Genomic DNA, 20,072 nt, shown 5'->3' with positions numbered 1-20,072 from the left:
AAACACAGGAAGTTTTCTAATTGTGTCTCGATTATTGTTGTCGTGTCTACCTTATGTACTGAAAGATCATTTTATTTGTTTGAAGTCATATAACATCAAGTCATATAACATCAGTATTTGTGGGATTAAGACTTGAACTGTTTGCTTTGAACTAGTTGTAGACCTATTCAGCTGTATTACTTGCTGTGTCTGGTATTGTTGGGTCTGAGACGTGATAAGTATTTTCGCCCTCAGCAAGTATTAGTGTTTGTGAACTGTCCTTCAGAGTCACTGAAAGGTCAACTACTTATGTGGAATTAAGTAGCATATCTAGCACCAAGTGCTGTCAAACTTCATATATTATGTTTCCACATTCTGTGATTAGTTTTATTCCTGTAGTGCGATATGTCAATGTGACCCACTGCTTTGTTTTATGCAAGAGGTAAATAGTGAACCATTGCAATGATAATTCAGTGTGAGACTGATTTTGTGGTAACTATGCCCAGTTCACAAACTTGAACTTCTCAAGTCCCTAGAAAGAGTTTCATTAGTCAGCATTCTCTTCCACTGTTCTATTACTCTCTCCACTACCATTATTTTATGTGTCTCTAAATGTTATCCATTTGAGTACAGTTGTGTCTCATTTACAACTGTTACATTTGCTTGAGATTGCTACTAATTCCATGATAATACTGTTGTATACCATGGCTGTTCTTGGAAATTTTATTGTAATACAACAGTTGTGAAGCTCTATTTATGTCACCTAACTTTTCATTATGATGTAATAGTGGTGACTGTTGGTCAGTCAGGAATTCTATGCAGAACCTTGAAGCTATACAATTAGAATTATTTGGTCATTACATCTTGAAAAAGTGCTTTTAATTTAGGTTATATTTTTGTTCTACATTAAGATTTGTAGTTGAAATTCTAAGAACACTGAAACAAAACACATTTAACTGTGTGAAATTTTTATAGTATTGTATCTGATTGTGTCTCAAGCATATGCAACAATAATTATTCTGCATGCATGTGTTAAGTTGACAGACATACTGCATGAAACCTCAGAAGTTTTTAGAAGGCTGAAAAACATGATTCACAAGAACTCAATTCATTGTTCCCCTGTTGGAAGTATTCTTGGAATAACGATAACTTAATATATGATTTGGAATTGCAACACATCCATGCTAATGAACATGTAGTAACAATTTTGCATTTTTCTAATATTAGAATCTATGTGTTATTGAAACAGAAACCTTTAATTTATTAGCATTGTTGTTGTACATTCACTTTTTAGTGATTTTTTGTGTCTGAAATGTAATATTCAGTTACCAACTTATTAAAAAAAAGTGAGTAGAATTTTGCCTCTGGATGGGCCATGAAAATTCAGTTTACAGACACTTCTTATTGTTTGATTTAAAGGTTATGTAAGATATGGTGAAAAAATTATTGTATGCAATACATTGTGTAACTACTAGACACTTCAGGATAATCATGGGTAAACACAGCATTTATGTCATCTACTGTTAACATTCTGTGTTGACTTATTCATCAGGGAATTAAAGTCACTGCACAAAAGTAGTTTGCATCCTTTGTATGGACCAGAATATATGATGATACCAGTCAAATTAAAGAAAATGACTGTGTATTTGTCTGATGTATTGGATTTTTCTTGGACTGTAGTGCATGTCTATGTTAACATGGATGTAATTGCTATGTGTAGAATATTATGCAGCTTCTTTTATCTGTGCATCTTTTTAAAAGAAGTTTCTCCATTTGTGGAAATAGAAAAAAACCACTGCAGAAAATATGAATGAAATAGTTACACAATGAAATGTTATTCCAACTTTAAAAAGAACTTTCACATTTTTTGTTTGTTAGAGAGAACATACTTGGGTCAGAGAGAACATACTTAGATTTGCTGATGATTCAGTAGTGCCACAATTTATCAAAATATTAGGTCCACTAACAAATGTTATCAGTAGTATGAGAAATAAGAGTGAAGATTTGCTTTGTTGCTAAAGTTATCACTTCTGACAGAAGTTTCATCATAGTGATATAGTGATAGTAAGGATAGTTCACATAGAAAATTAACCTGTCCAAATTTTCCTGTTGAAGATTACTGTCTGTATGTCTTCTCTTCCTCATTCTTCTTTCTTGGATGGGTCATTTAGGACTATGCAGTATCAACCTTTGTTGGTCTTCGTTTTGGCCCAGTATTGTTTTATGCACACTGAATGAGTGTGTTTCCATTACTCCGTCCAATCTATCATTTGGTCCTTCTGACTTCTTCCTCAAAAGCTTGTGTTTCTATGAGTGATTGCACCTTGGTCTTGTAAATTTGGTGATCCTAATTTTATAACATCTTTTTCTGTTTGTACCAGTTGGATCTAGTAATCTTATTTTTCAAGACTGCATGAATCTAATTGATTAGCTCCTGTGGTTGATTCTTTCTTCGTGTCCCATGAATTGGATTCTTTTTATTCACATTGAAACCATAATTTTATAGACTAACCTGTACATCACTGCATGGAGTATTGGAAGACATATTTCATCTTTTATTCTTCGTCCTAAGATTTTTCTCCTGAGTTTATGTTCTTTTGCTTCCAAATGCTTGGATAGTAAGGGCCTTTGATGTGTAGTGCTTCTGATTTGATCACAGTTGTATAACAGTGGAATTTCTAGTTCCAGGAAAGGCATTTTTTGTGAACTGAAATATGGTTTCTGTTTTCTGAAGTCTCAGTTCTTTGACTTTCTTTTTGTTACCATTTTCAGTGCTTAGTATTTAAATTCTTTAACATGGAATACTCTGTTATTGTCAGGATTTGTCACCATCAATTTTGATATTTGTTTGTCTATAATATTACAGTTTAGATTATATTTATTTCTTATTAGTGATGTCAAAATTAGTTATTTTGTGGGTATTACTTTGCTCTATGTAAAGAGCTGTGAAATGGAGGGAAAACAAGCAAACAGATAATTGAAACACATCAAAATATGTCCTGCGATGAAGAGAATGCACTTCTTATTTTCCTTGGTAGGTTGTAGTACTGCCACAGCATGGTGACCTACCCTGTATAATTGAGCCCTGTATTTCTCTTGAATTTTACCCAGGAATGTATTTGTGCCTCTGTATGTATGGGTGCATGGCATGCACCCTGACCTGAAGTGGAGAGCGCTGTGACAGTGGTGTTTGTTGATGACAGTGATTACCGGAGCAGTCAGGTGGCCCCTAGTGACTCTGACCGGGATTGTCCCAGCAGCAGCAGACGGGATTCTGACAGCCAGCATCCAGGTAGCCTGCGACTGGGGGTGGCCGGAGCTGGTGTACCTGGCGGGGGCAATGATTCGGAGAGTGGTGGTTCTCATTCCCCTTCACCTCGTGCCAGCCGTCGTGCGAGACAGGTACATTGCTGATCTCTCATTACTTTAGAGTTGTAAATTTCATTGTTGTACCTTCCAAATTATTTTATGTTTGTGTATTACTTCCTGTTCAGATACATTGGTAAAGCATTATTGTAGGCAGCACTGGGATAACATTGTTATAAACCATATAAGTGTTTGGAAATATAATTTTCTCACTCTGTTTTCGAATTCTTTGATGATCTTTACGTGTGATGAGGTCAGAACAGTACACTAGTGACAATGTAACATACTGTGATATTTTCCTTGAATCAAGATTTTTGTATATTGCTGCAACACAAACCAAACTTTCTTGGAAAATGTATAAAGTAATCCTTCATGAAGTTTTACTTTCTGAACCCTATTTCTATGGCCTGCAATTCTATGAGATTTCTTGTTATTGGCCTGTGCTCTCCTGTGCACTGTAATGTGGTCTCTAAAATTTGTAATCTTTTTCCTGGTATGCATGGAAAATTATAATTCCCTGTTAATTACGTTTTCTCTGAAGGGAGTTGAATGAAATATATTAAAATGTTGCAGACGTTTATAAGTATCATATAGAAGCTTGAGAAACAGTTATTACTCTTGTGTCTCTTCTCAGTTTATTGCACCCCACAGACAACATTTTGCATGGGAGATTCTTTATATCATGTTTGAATACTCAAGTCACAGTCCTAGTTTTACTAATTTATTTTATAATACAAGTAGTCATGAAGTTTTAATTATCTCCTTGGAAAGCTAAACTGTGACCATGAAGTTTGATGATAACATTTATAACTCTCTTCATTTTTACCCTTCACTCTTACACATTTTTCTCAATGGTGGATGACTTGATGGAGACATTGGCTATAGATACATGCAAATTTGTTGTGCAGTAAATATCCCACCTTGAAAATCAACTTGTCTTTATTCTGGAAATGCCTGCTGTGCAATTTTTTCATCAAATGAGAAAAGAGCAAGAAGTCATTAGGGGTCATGTCAGGAAAACATGGAAGGGTGAGAGAAAATGATAGACCACAGAAGTAGCATGTGTGACTGACTGCCTCCTGCACATAACGAGTCGGGGTGCTGTCATGGGGAAAAAACACCCCCTTGGACATCTTCCCATGCCACATCATCTCGACAGCCTGTCATAACATCAACAGGTGTTTCCAGTAATATGCTCTTACGACAGTTTGCAAGCATGATAATTAAAACTTCATGACTACTCCTCATATTTACTATTTCCCTCCTGAAAATTTTTTGTTCCATGGCAGAAGTGAAAGACAGATAATTAATTGAGAGAAGAATTCCTTAATTGTCAAAACTGGAAATATACATACCATTTTACACTTTTTTTTGTTAATATGATGCCTTGTGCATATAACATAAGAAGTAAAATTCTTTTTGCTTCAAAGTTTTTTTGTTTTTAAAAGAAAAGCTCCACTCAAAAAATGAGCAATACATGTTTCAGACAAATAAAACTGTTCATGCTTTTACATATTGAAGTATATGTATTACTGTGTCTTTCTCTTATAAATTATACGTAACTGCCTGCCTGTGTTAACTTTTAGTATGCTTGTGGTTTGCAGTTTTTCCGAAGTTTGTTATACTGACATCAGTTCTTTGTGTACTGCGACATTATAGTTGTAACTTCATTTCATTTGGTGTTTGCATGTAAACCTGTGATATATTACTGGTCATACAATAGTTTGTTAATAATATGAGAATTCTGAAGCATTCCCATAATACAGCATAAAGCAAAAATGATTAATACCACAGGAGAGACAAGTTTATATTATCTATACATTGAAGTTTCTCACTAATAGTGAAGGGTGAAATGATTGATGGAAGGTCACGAAGTATTTGATTTTAAGTTCTAATTGAGTCATCACAAGAAATGTAAAATTTATATAAACTCTTAATAATGCTTGATAATATTATTTAATCTTTGAAATAGTAGAAGTTTCAGTTACAAAGTTTCTTGCCAATGGTAATGTGAATCATAATGTAGAAAATCATAACTTCTTGGTAACTGATTTAAGCTGTGTTGGAACAGTAAAAGAATGTAGTGCTATGGATATGAAACTTCATACAAATACAATAATACTTATTTCTTCTACAACTACGCTGGCTTTGAATGACTCTTCATCATGCAAAGATCTCAAGATTGATCAAAATATTTACCATTTGATCGCCACTGGTGATTTTAAAGCACAATTACATGTTTTCTATTCTGTGTGGTGCACTGTTTGCATTTTGTGTAGGAATATTTCCACATGCCACTGTCATTTTATACATACAGTGTACCATTTAAAATGTTTATGCTACAAACACAAATTGGTGACAGATATGTAGACAGGATCTTGACAACTTTTGTTGAGTGTTCTTTACTCTACTGCAGAGTTACACAGCATCTTATCAGAAGTATTTCAGCAGCTTTATGTATTTCAGAAATTAACTGCAGTTGCTTTATTAGAATCTGGGTCCTTCCTAGTGAATGATAATGGGCCATTCAGAATGCAGTAGGCAGCAAAATTGAAATATTTAATTCCAGTTGCAATACATGTCACAAGGATAGGCTGAACAGCAATGCTGGTGGCATATTTATTGCCATAAAGAAGCTGATTATCCCTAGTGAGGTTATTACAGATACCAAAAGTGAAATAATTTGAGGTGATGATAAGTGTGAAAATTGGATGGACATGGTAGTTGCATGCTTTTACAAACCTCTTTTCCCCAGAGAAGTCACGGCAGAATGGTTCACAGAAAAATTAGAGAATACCATGTATAAATAACCTGATCATGCTATGGTAACAGAAGGAGTTTCAAACTTGCAATCTGCAGACTGGGAAACACACATGTTTAAATCAGGTGTCAAGGACAAGTTTCCATGTGAGATTGCTGTAACTGTCTTTTATAATAACTGCCTTGAGCAGTTAGTCAGAGAACAGAATATGTGAATGCAACATAGTATATATTCTGATAACTGATGTAGCTGAAGTTCCCAGTTCAGTTAATGTAAATGAGGAAGTCAGCAACTATAAGTTTGCTTTACTATAAATGATGACAGGTGTTAAGAAAGGTAGGAAAATATTTTTGCACATTTAAACACTGTCAAAACCATACTAATAAACAAAAGTTGATCAAAGGCAAAATGAAGTGGATTTAAAAAAAGTAGGTCTAATTGATCTAACAGAAATTCCTACGAATTTTCAGGCTTAAATTCTGTAAATGGATCAAAATCATTTATATAATTGTGCACCTTCTTATTTTTTTAATTCTCTGACTGATAAATTAGATTTTAGATGTGTGGCTGCAGAAACTTCATTTCTTCAATTAAAATTCTGGCCATATACAAGGTGCAATCCAAAATTTTCGGGACTGGTGCTGCCATATGGAAAGTAAGGGTAGTAGATCTTTGCACTGCTGGGTGGCAATAGCTGCATTTCTGATGAGTCAGTGTGTGGAGTGGCATTCAGCTGGGAGGATGTGTTGCGTGTCCGCAGTGATTTCCATAATACTCTGTGTGTGGTGTGTGGCAATTTTATGATGGATCATTGAACAGATCAGCGCGTGTGTATCAAATTCTGTGCGAATCTCGGGAAAAGTTCTGCGGAGACCATTGCAATGATTCAACAAGTGTTTGGGGGACAGCTTGAGCCGTATGCGTGTGTTTGAGTGGCATGCTCAGTTCAGGGCCAGCTGTACAGACGTCGAAGATGATGCTCACACTGGAAGGCCCGTTAGCTGTACAACGCCAGACATTGTTGCCAAACTTCAACAATTGGTTCATGCAGATTGACGTCGAACCATTCAAGACTTTGTGGATGAAGTGGGTATTGGTTATGGGACATGTCAACGAATGTTGACTGATGAATTGGGCATGCATCGTGTCACCGCAAAATTTATGCCAAGGATCTAGAGGGCACAGCGTGTTGAAGTGTGCATGGACCTTCATCGGACTGCATCTGATGATCCAACCTTCTTGTCATGGGTAATCACCAACAATAAGAGCTGGATTTATGGTTGTGACCCAGAGACAAAGCAACAATCGTCCCAGTGGAAGAGCCCGGGCTCTCCAACACCCAAAAAAGCAAGATAGGTGAAGAGCAAAGTGAAGAGCATGATCATCGTTTTCTTTTATACCAAGGGAACTGTGCACAAAGAATTTGTCGCATCCAACCAGACAATGAATTCTGTGTACTGTTGTGACGTTTTGCAACAGCTCCATGAAAACATGTGGCGATGATGGCCCGAACTTTGGCATCAAGGGATCTGGCTGCTGCATCATGACAATGTGCCCTGTCACATGTCCTTGCTCACCAGGACCTTTTTGGCAAAAAGCAACGTGGTGGTTGTACCCCACCCACCGTACTCACCAAATTTGGCACTTTGTGACTTCATGCTATTCCCAAAACTGAAACTCAAGTTGAAAGGCTGCTGGTTTGACACTCTAGAGAGGATTCAAGAAGCATCGCTGGTGATGATAAACACCCTCAAAGAACATGACTTCCAGAAAATGTTTGACCTGTGGCAGAAGTGCTGGGACCAGTGTGTACGTGCAGATGGGAACTACTTCGAGGGTGATGGTGACCATTAGTCTGAAGATAAGGTTTTCAACAGATGGCAGCACCAGTCCCGAAAATTTTGGACAGCACCTCGTACCTCTCAGCCAGCTTCAGACTGAGCTAACATACTAAAGCTACAACAGTCACATCCATTATGTTAAATGTGAGGGCATTATCACTGCACTTGTGGCCACAATACACAAGGACTAAAGATGTTGTTCAGCAACAAAAAGCTTTGTATGAGTGGGAAGACACTCAGTCTATACTGGGATACTGGTTCATCAATAGGATCTGCACTGTAGTGACCACTTTTCAAGTTGATCAAAGAAATTGCTTTGTCCAGGCTGTAACCCCTATCTCTGTGAGTCAAATTCTTTCCAACATGAATTTCCCTGCTTCTTTCAGCACCGAGTCCCAGAATGATGATGTCATTGCTAGAATTTTGACACTGTCATATAGCATAAAGTGACTACTGTGGATTCCGTGCTTTGTCATAGCCAATTTATTTGTCTGTAAAAGCTGGGTGTACCTTTGGTGTTTCATGCACCTCTCATAGATTTTACACGTCATCTTCCCTATGTATAAAAGGCCACATTTGTATGGTATCTTGCAAGCCTCAGCATTGCATAGGATCAATTCATTTTCGGCGGAACCCGGAAGTGCTGCTGCCTTTTGGTGGAGGAAGAAAGATCACTTTAACTTTATTCTTGGTGATGATATACAGAAAATGCTCCCATTGCTGATCTAGACATCTTATAAATTCTTCTTATTTTTTTCCTTTTTTGTAATGAAAGAATTACTTAAATTTTTTGTAGCCAAAGAGCCAGCTACAATTTTTAATTTATGTGTCAGCAGTGATGATTCCCCATTTGTCTTTATACTGTCCTTAGCACATCATTAGACCTCAATGATACTAGATGGCATTTAATCTCATGGTGTGCAGTGGAAATAATGTTTTAGCTCATCAGTGTGTATACAAGGGTTAGTATGAAGTTTTAAATTTCAGCCTACAGGTGGATGTCTGGAGTCCTGGAAAACATTGAAATCCATGGCCACAGTACTGTAGCAACTGCTACAGGAGCCAAAACAGCATAGCCCATTGATAAACTTGAGTATCATGTGGTAATTTGATTTTGCCAGCAGTGGAAATGTTGCAGCTCAGCGAAGCCAATCCAGACAGCTAAAAAGTCATCCGGATTGGTCTGACACAGTTACAAAATTTTGTTTTGGTTGTCGTAGCAGCATGCTATGGTACTGTGAGGTGAGAATGTTCGTGTGTAGCAGGACTGCTAATAAATACCTACAAACAAATGAAAAATTATGTTGCACTAGAAAATTATCCCAGACTGCTTACCTTAGGGGGTTTGTGTCACTCTGACATCAAGATCAAAGCTTCTGGTTTATATATTCTGTACACAGTTTTGATTGTTTACTTATGAGTCACATACTTTCATGGCATGGCTGTTCACACTTGTGCCTGCACCAAGTCTTGCTCCACTGGTTGATGTTGGTCACCATAATTGTAAACTATGCCACATCAGAGAATTTTACCCGCCCATGAGCTATTTGGGTGTCAATGTACCGCATCTGACAGTACTTACAACCCGGTCTTTGCTCACTTGCTAGGAGGGGGTGGTCTGTCCTAATCCCCTAGAACTATCATTGCCACCTTCCCCTGGAAGATTGTGTGGAAAATTTTAGTCTGCCCATGGCACGAGATCTGTCAACACCGCATACACTACTGATATTATTCTGTAGCCAGCTACTTTATTTTTCCAAGTATGAAGAATAATACAATAATGTGGCTGCTTGGTCATTTTGTACACTTTGTGGCTGCTGCTGATGGGGAAGACAATCACCTGGCATTTCGCTAGTATATGCATTCTCCATACTGATGCAAGTGGCACCTGCCTTCCCTTCATTACATCTTTGCCAACATGCTCACCCTTCGTTTTACCAGTAAAGTATTGGCTGATGCCAGATGTGAGTGCCAGAAACTTTGGATGGCATCTTATGTTGCATACATGCATAGTACCATTCAAGTGAGAGAGCATGTGAGAGAGGCTAGACTTGTATAATGGCTGTACAGAACTGAGGTTACGTTCCTAAATGTTGAAGGATTTTCTCATGAAAGTAATACAAATAAGTTGTTCAGTATAAAGAAAATAAGTCTGATCCTAGTTTGATAGGTGCAAGTACAAATTCAAGTTGCACTTCACTCCTCCATTTTTAACAGACATGAACACATCTGCCTTCATCTCTCGTAACACCAAGTGAAGAATGTCAGGTTGCACTGGAGTTCAGAAACTGTATTAAATGTCACATCCCTTCACTACCAACTGGGACAGAGCCAATTTAAGTTGGGCCACTACAGTGGGGGAGGGGTGGGGGTGGGGAGTTATAAAGGAGACCTAGGCTTGATTCGTGGTACTGCCAGGGATTTTTCCTTTTTGGGAAAACTGGTATTGGGCATATTCAGCCTCTCAAGGCCAACTGAGGAGCTATGTGACATATTAGGAGCAGTTGAGAGGTCAAGAAACCCAACAACAACCAGGAGAGTGGTGTGCTGACCAGATGCCTCCCCATACCACATCCGATGACGCCATTGACAAAGAGTGACAAGATGGTCAGTCAGGCCTCATTGCCTCACCCACGGGCAGAAGCCACTTAAAAACTGTGGATTGCTTAGTCAACAACAGAGATGCATGCTGACAATTACAGAAGAGAATGACAAACACACAAATAGATGAGAGAACAGTCTGGAATAGAGTGAAACTGCAATTATAATGAAAATGAAATGAAAGTAGGTGGTCACATAGCCAGAATGGTAGATGATAGATGGATCTAGGAAGTTCTTTCCTAACATAATGGAAAGTGATTAGATGACTTTACAGAGCATGCAGGAACACGGAAGCCGAAAACAATATTCAACTGGAAAGTCTATATAAGGCCTTTATCAAGCAACAGATGTCAAACTGCTGCAGCTGATCATGATGATCAAGATATCAATACACAAAAAAATGACACCTCTTCATATAGCACAACTGGCTTTTTGATGTTCAAATCTGTATTAAGAGAGAAAGTAGCTACATTGTTTTCAGTACTGTTGCTCTATATGATTCATCTCCATGTTGTTATTCAGTTATGTGTGTCTTCAAAAGTCAACTCAAGTTTAGTCTGATTGCCACATATTTCGTGACAGACATTAGGGAAATTAGATTATAAATCTCCATCTAGATATACTCTGGAAGCCACATGATGGCACATGGTGGAGGGCACTTTGTATCATTAATAGTTATTGCCTTTCCTGTTCCACTCACAGATAGGGCAAGGGGAAGACAACTGATTATATGCTTCCATACATCTTATCTTGTCTCACAGTCCTTTTATGAGATGCAAGTTGGTGGCAGTAGAAACATTCCGCAGTCTGTTGAATGCCAGTTTTCTAACTTTTCCCAGTAGTGATTCACAAAAAGAACATCTTCCTCCAACAGTTCCCATTTGAGTTCATGGAGCATTTCTGTAATACTCACGTGTTGATCGAACCTACCAGAAACAAATCTAGCAGCACACCTCTGCACCGCTTTGGTATTTTCCTTTAATCTGACCTGGTAGTACTCAAGAATGGGTCACATAAGTATTGTGTATGTATGAATTACACTTTCCTTGAACTCTCCCATTAAACCAAAGTCAAACGTTTATCTTCCCTATTATCAACCTTACATGCTCCTTTCATTTCATGTTGCTTTACAGTGTTATGCATCGATATTTAATCAACATGACTGTGTCAAGCAGCACACTACTAATACTGTATTTGAGTATTACATGACTGTTTTCCTTCTCATCTGCAGTAACTTAGATTTTTTCCACATTTAAAGAAAGCTGCCATTCATTACCCCAATCACTTATCCTGTATCCTACAGTCACTCAACTATGACATTTTCCCATACATTACAGTGTCATCCACAGACAGTCACAGATTGCTGCTCACCACGTCCAGCAGATCATTCATGTATAAAGAAAAAAATAGTGGTCCTATTAGAGTTCTCTGGGGGACTTCCAACAGAATTTTTGTCTCAGATAAACATTCGCTTTCTAGGATAATGTACAGGGTTATATTATCTAAAAATTCTTCGAGCCACTCATATCTGAGGACCTATACCATGTGCTCGGACCTTCAGTAACAGTCCTCAGTGTGACACTGTGGCAAATGATTTCTTGATATCTAGAACAATGTGACAAATTCTGAATTATGAGTTATGCTGAAGTAAAGCACATAAAGAGAGTATTCTTCTCTGGGGGAAAAAAGGAAAAAGAAGAAAAAGAGCCGTTACGATTTTGTGCACTCTCAATAAATATGTAACTCTCAATAAATACGTAACATTTCCATAAAAATCGCCCAGACAATTGCTGCAATTTCTTTGCCATCATCATAGATAGTGGGAATGATTATTCACTGTAAAATTCTCTACACAACACATAAGTATCCAAAGTATGAACTTTTCAGATAATTGTAACTTGGCACCATTTGTGATCCAGTATGGCCCCCTGGATTTTGGCAATTACAGTTTTCCAATTAAGTGTCACGATCGACAGTGGCCCCTGATGACATATGCTGGTCTATAGCAGTAGCCCAGGAATAGAAATCTCATCGAAGCCCCGAAGTGTAAGAATTTTACTTTTGCTCTCATTCAGCAGTGTACCAGAGATTCAACAATATTCATCTAACACCACCTTTACAAGGGAAACTCCTCATTATGGCAGAGAAGAATCATAGTGTTGTCAGCATATACTGTAACCATGAGGGTCGTACTAGTAACAGCAAAACAACAATTCCAGAGAGGGAACAAGTAAGAACATGGAAAGCGGGCTGCCCTGGGACACACCCAAACTAATCATGATCTGTGGCATCAGCTGACCATTAACAAGTATCTTTGCTGGAATGCCATGAAAATGTAGGAAAGAACTATAAGAACCACAGGAATGAAACTGAGTATCTCTAACACAAGGACCAAACAGCTATGAGAAACACACTCAAATGGCTTATTAAAATTGAGAAAATCAAGAATGCAGTGAACAGAATTGACTGAAGCACCTGAAATCATATCCTGGTACTTCACTGTTGGAGTCAAGTTGAGTGACCAGGAAGGCAACTTTGATGTTCTCCAATCACATTTACCAACAGAGAAGATAACCTGCTATTGATTGCCCTAACAGGAGTTTTATAATCAAAATTAAGCAAAGTGAGAAGGTATAGAGAATCTACAATGACACAGCCAGAGTATTTCAGTATTAACACTATCTTACCTTCCTCAAAGGCTGTGGGCACAGTTTTCCCCTGAATAAACTTGTTTAACATTGCTATAAGCATCACACTCACGAGGGACCAAAAGCAGATATAAAACTCCTTAGGGAGACCATCCACACCAGGCAATTTACAGGAGTGAGAACCAACAATAAGTCTAAAACTCCTCATTCATCTGAAAGGTGGTAAGAAATTCAACATTCTGAGCTGGCATGATCCTCCCACTTAGGATTCCATGAACATCATCGGGAAGGGGCCTCACATTTTCATTCACTGCATATAGTTCCATGTATTACTGATAGAAAGCACAAACGACAACATGTTGTGCAGCCAGTTGGTGGCCTTCAGCATCTGTGAGAATCGTAATGAAGGAGTGACGACACCACGACTGATGGCAAAGCAGTTGATACAAGGATGTCAGTTCCCCTTCAACAAGTGACCAGGGTCTAGATTTGATGTGTAAACCCTCCACCTGGTGCTACTGGAGCTGCGGATGCTTTGTTTTAACACGACAAATGTTTTGGATCTGTAGAAGGATCCTTATTTTGCTGGGACAAAATCACACCTGACAAGGTCTGTAAAGCTGTTTCCAAATTGTCCAAATCCAAAAGTATGGACTGCTACTGGATGCCCAATTATGTTGTTAAAAGAGCAGTTCAGTTGATAAGTGAGCCACTATGCAAGGATTGTCTTAAAGAACACTGTCGTCCTCTTTTTACCAGATTAAGTTGCTTACAGTTGTGAACCTGGACGTCTATGTCTCTGTGCTCTTTTTCAAGATCAGCATTAAGGAAGGGAAACAATACACAAACATGACACCAGAAATAAGGCAAATATTGACATTCCAAGGCACGTGCTAGCTACAACAGGAAACGCCCATGAAGTAAATGCCCTCAAAATTTGTAACAAGCTGCCTCTCACTGCTCGATCCCTACCATTCAAAAACTTCAAAATAAATTGTGTGACTGGCTGACAAAAATCCCATTATATAATATGAAAGAGCTCTGTGATAAGGACAATATTGACATTAATATTTAAATTATAGCTGTGTATAAGATAGTTAATCTGTGCACGAATTGTAAATGTCAATGGTAATAATTTAAGTGCAACTGTAACTTCATATGATTAAGATATTACGTAATATTATTAAGAAAGCCTATTCTATTGAATGTGGTCAATGGCAATGAAAGATTCTGATGTTGATTCTGAGGGGTGACACTCACTTGTTTGTATAGTGCAGTTAAAATAGTGTTATAAAATACATAAGTTTTCCTGAAGTTCCTCGCTCAAGCAGCACAGAGTGGTATTAAGGACTGATGAAGCTACAGCTTTGCTAAATCTGTCCACCAATCCAAAAGCGAAGAGTAATGCACAGCAAAGTGGAGGCAATGCTTCCACACAATTCCAACCATATCACCTAGTGTGCTATCCATGAGATAGGAGACATTCAGCATCCATTGAGTCTGAAACAGTTTTGTACATTGCTGTTCAAGGCTTACAGTGGCCCCCACAGCACAGTGGTCAGAAAAAGAAATGGGTATACTGTCAGCCACAAGAACCCTATCATGTTAACAATCAGATAAATAAAATCCATTGATATTCCTACAAGAGGTGGCAGTAAAAAATGTATATGAAACGAAGGTGGATATTCCTGCTCCCACATGTCATGCAAATGCATTGAATTAACCAATTCACTTAAATCACTACAAAAATTGTAATGTGGGTGCTGATTGCTAGTATGTAAAACACAATTAAAATTGTCACCTAACATGAGACACTGAGGACTCTTTCACAAAAGATAGACATACTCTTCTTTGTAAGACTGCAAATGCACCTCTGTATGACCCGAGCTAGATGATACATATAAGAAAAATAAGGTAAGATAAAAAAGATGATGGCCCATCCGCCTTCCAGAATCACGCATTTCAATATCAGCAGTGGGAATACCCTTATAAGTGACAACATTAAAAATTGCCTGAAGTTCAGGGAGAGCAAAACTGCTCTACAAAACTTATTGTAAAAGTGCAATATTGGCACAAGAATCATAAATTAATTGATGTAATGAAGCAAAACATAGATATGAGTCAGTTCTACTAACATTTAGGGTAATTAAGGTGTAACCTTGGGCTATCAAACAAAATAAGAAACAGATGAAAATGGCAAAAAAGAAACATGACTTATTCCAGCCCTTGACCATCACAATCCATCGGCACATCCATCAATGAATCTGAGGGAGAGCAGCTAGTGTTGCATTCTATCCAACCTTTATTATTATGTTTTGCAGCATGATGGAGCTGGATTCATTGTTTATACCAGCTGTGTGGCAAGTTATACACTGCCACTGGTGAGGTGGGAGGCTCATTCACCGCTTCCAAACCAATCATTGTCGGGCCTTAATTGGAAGCTGTCTGTGCAGAAAGAACCCCCAGTGAAAGTGACTGATCCACATTGGGAGTACTCTACTAGGAAATAGGGGGCTGCTGTGTTTCAACAGGTTGAACACATGGAACAGGCAACAGGGATATCGACACCAAGTGTTCTGACCATTGGTGAGGTTTCGAGTAAACACCTGCAGAAAGCAAGGGAGCTCCAGAACACTCTGTCTCAACTCTTGGCTTATTAGTGCTGATTCCATCCTCACCATCTGTCCAGAGGATCAGCAGAAGCATAAGTTGTGGAGAGAGGGTGAGGGTTGCCAGACAGAGGGAACAGTATCAGCAGTATCCCCATCTCGTGTATGGCACCTATTATTTTCAATCACTTGGGCTTCTGTGTGTCCTCAGTCATAACAGCAGAAAATCATGCACAATGAAATTTAAACACATCCAGTGGTCATCATTAGCCCGTGATTTAGTGCCAGTGGGGGCAAGATCCACAACTGTTAACTTACGCCACTGTTCAGGGGAAGATCACAAACAAAAGCCCTTTACAGACACTGTTTGTAATGTGTATACAATAACCACAGTCTTCTAAATAAGATGGAATATTCTGTTTCACCTGCATTTCTATGGAATGAATCCTGCTGTGCTGTCTGGACCATCATCAAGGGAAATGTTTGTGACCTCACCATACTTCAGCAAAATGTGTTTAAGGTAAATGTTATCTACCTTCGGAGGCAGGTTGAATACATGAGCATTTGTGAATTCCATGTCAGTGTTTGCAAGTAGGACTGTAGTAATTGAGACATCTCTGTGAGGGACACTAACTTGAGAATCTAAGCAGTGATTTTTCGACCTGTGAGGGATTCACAAATTTAACAAAGAAAACATAGTGTTCGGTGTCGGAATAAACTGTACATACCTGATCAAACAGCAAATCAAAAGTATCCACCAACTAATCATGGATTTCCGTGGAATAGACCTGGATGCCATGGGAAAAAAGAAGCAGACAAATTCAATGTAGTGAATACTCTCACAAAACACAAAAGTCATAAAATATCAAACTTTGAATACTTGTACCACAGTGACGGAGTGCAAGTAAACAGCATCCTAATTGTACAGCATCATGAGCAGAACTGCTGCAGAGGCTGACTTATATATACATAGAAAAATCACCTACACACCAAGCAGTGGCAGGAGAAAACACACAAAAAGATATGGAAATGCACACGTTTTTGGAGTCAGTGGCTCCTTCTTCTGGCAGAAGGTTTAAAGGGAAAGAAAAGAGGGAGGAAGGAAAAGGACTGACGAAATTTGGGAAATGGGGAGAGTTATGGAAAAGTCACCCAGAAGTCCAGGTCATGGAAGACTTAGAGGGTGGAATGATAGAGAAAGACTGAGTATTGGTGCTGGCACTGGACTAAGATTTGAAAACCTGAGAATTTAAAGGTGGAAGATAGAGTAGTAAGCAAGACAGATACTGAAAAAACATTGCGAAAGAGTAAATAACAGCGGAAAGACCTACCTTGTAGACAGGGGCAGGAGAAAGTAGACAGATGAAAAAATAAAAAATATAATAAAATAAAAGCAAGTGAAGAAAAGTTAGGGTTACTGAAAAGAAATACTGAGACTACAGAAATTAACATAAATTTAGGCAGGTGGTTGGTGAGAATCAAGCACATTTTGTAACGAAAGTTCCCACCTCCAGTTCTGAGAAACTTGTGGCAGGAGGGAGAAACCAGATGACACATTTGATGAAATAGGCACTGAAGTCATGACTGTAATGTTGTGCAGCATGCATCGCAATAGGGTATTGTGTGTTACCAGTATACACCATGTGCTCTGCTCATTCGTTCTTACTGATAACTCGGAAGTATTCATACCAATGTAAAAGGCCAATGAGTGTTCGCATAACAGCTGATACATAATATGTGTTGTTTCAGAGGGAGCTCTCCCTTTGATAGTATGGGTTTTCCAAGTTACAGGGCTGATATAGATGGTAATAGGAGGGTGCATTGAGCAAGTCTTTCAGTGGGGACAATCACAGGAGTAGGTACCATAGGGCAGGGAAATGGATGCATAAAGAGTATAGGGTCTGATCAGGCTATTGCGGAGATTGTGGTGGGTTCAAAAAACTATTCTAGGTGAGGCTGGCATAATGTCAGACGGAATGGACCACATTTCACTGCATGATGTAAGGAAATCCTAACCTTGTCTAAGTTGCTGATTAATATTAGGTTGGTCCACAAGTTCGTAGTGCTTTTGTTTTACATGCTGATGTTCTGAATGCTATGGGTTTAGTTACCAATTGTCATTTCTTATTTTTAGTTCACTGTTGGTATTTGAGTTTACATATTTTCATTTTGTCATTTGGAGATAGTGAGTGGACCTGTGGATGCTAGAAAATGGCGTACCAAGTGGAGAAATTAGAATATTTCTGATGTATTCTTCTGTTTGTATTCAGTGGAGGGGTGACAACTGTGGAGGCAGCCAGAAACATTTGTGACATGTTTATGGATAATGCCATTGGACAGAGCATGGCAAGAAAATGGTTTTCTCATTTTAAGGTTGATCGTTTTGACTCTCCACATTCCGGAAGACTTTCGAGATGTAATGAAAGTTGTTTAAACACATTAATCCACATCCAAAATGATGTATTGGAGAACCGGCATATATGATGAACTGTGGTCATTCAACCATTATGCGATATACACATGCAGTGAGGAATGTTGGAAAAATTGAGCGTATGGATACTGCACGCTCTATGCCAAAATCACAAAAATCATATGGTGGCCATATGTGCATCTTTGCTTGCTCATCATCAGTTGACTTGTGAACTACACAGACTATTCCTATTCTGTGTTGTTACTGATGATGAGAAATTGTGTCTTTACCTGCACAAAAGATAATGTTATGCATCTGGTGGAACAGTGACAGTTTGGTTTACTACGAATTGCTTCCCAGAGTTGTGAGAGTTCTTACAGGTGCAATGCAAAAACAATGACCAGGAAGACTGCATCAAGTGATGCTACTCCACGATAATGCCAACTGGCATTCTGTTAGACTGATATTAAACACTATACAGTAGTTGGATTGGGAAGTCATTTCATACACACCTTATTCACCTTATCTTGTGCTTTCAGACTTTCACCTTTTCCGCTCTCTATCAAACAAAAATCAAGGACCTTCCTTCCTGGATGAAAATGCATTCCAAACGTGGCTCAGTCGGTTATCTGCCTCAAAACCAGATGATTTCTACAGTATTTGAATCAAAAAGTTCCCCAAGTGTTGGCAGACTGTTGTAAGTAATGGGGAAGAATATATTATCCATGACTAAAGTCTCTGTGGATCTGTTGGTTTATTAAATTTATGGAAAAATGCTGCGTACTTATGCACCAACTTAGTATATTCAATCCCAGGAGAGTCCTCAGTGACAAAATGTGTATTTCTATGTTGTTTTTTGAAGAATCAGTAGTACTAGGATTGGATGTGATGGCCTGGGCAATCTGCTATTGAGCTAGGCTGTTGGGGTAATGGTATACAGTGAAGGCTGATGTACTGCTGTGAAGAGTCTGCATCCAAACAAATATATTTGGCTCAAATGCCAAGGCTGTATAGGTGGAAACATTTGATGTGAAAAAGATGGGAACTGTCAGAGTGTTAAAGTACTGTTGTTTGCTTGTAGCATTAATTTGAATGGAAGAGTGTAGCTGACCATCAGTGAGGATGTGGTTAACATCAAGGAAAGTCATGTGATGCTCAGAATAGGACTACATGACATTTAATTGGGGGAATGTATTTAGAGATTCCAAAGATTTTGACAGGGCAGTCTCACCATACCAGAGACTGAATGCTTATTGGTAAATGGAAAGCCCCCTCTAAGCAATCCATGAAAAGGTTGACATGGGAGGACCATCGTCCACACCATTGTAGGGAGCATGGTGGACATTGAATTTTTGTACATTCTATGAAATGTATAACGAAATTACCTGGTATCCACGTGATCATGTAGTATCATAGAGGGGCCTGATGGAGGTATACGATTGCAAGTAAGACCTAGAAATGCACCTGAAAGTGTCATACATGCTGCATAAAGATATAATAACAGTTGTTATTTATCACACAAAGTTAAGTTGGATGTACGCAAATCGGTATATTTAATCTGACATATGTTTAGCTGGTGAGTCATAGTACTGTCCATTCTCCTAAAATGTATAAGGTGGCCTAGTCTCAGTAGAGGTGTGGAAGAGGGGCACCTAGCGATTCTAACCATACTAATCCTCTGGACTGTGTCTGTTCCATATGTGTCACTCTGGCCACTGAAGTGCAACATGATTTTAACCTCCAAGAAATATTTACTCTGCTGGAAGAAGCGTCATCCATACATAAAGTCGTTGTGTTGCAGCCTCTAATGTATATTTTCTTTGGGAGATAAAGAGGCCAAACTATATAGCACATCCA

General features: G+C 38.5%; 1 protein-coding gene across 1 annotated transcript in view; it reads left to right on the top strand.

The window, feature by feature from the left end:
- LOC126474447 (MAP kinase-activating death domain protein) overlaps positions 1–20,072 on the top strand; it is a 596,268-nt gene that overhangs the window by 46,085 nt on the left and 530,111 nt on the right. The window contains exon 4 of the mRNA XM_050101918.1: positions 3,183–3,381. Within this exon, the coding sequence (XP_049957875.1) occupies positions 3,183–3,381 (199 nt within the window). The remainder of the gene's footprint in view (positions 1–3,182; positions 3,382–20,072) is intronic.

Source organism: Schistocerca serialis, chromosome 4, assembly GCF_023864345.2.
Source record: "Schistocerca serialis cubense isolate TAMUIC-IGC-003099 chromosome 4, iqSchSeri2.2, whole genome shotgun sequence".
NCBI classification, from domain to species: Eukaryota; Metazoa; Arthropoda; class Insecta; order Orthoptera; family Acrididae; genus Schistocerca; species Schistocerca serialis.
The sequence above is the reverse complement of the archived record's forward strand: the minus strand, read 5'-3'. Positions and strand labels throughout refer to the sequence as shown.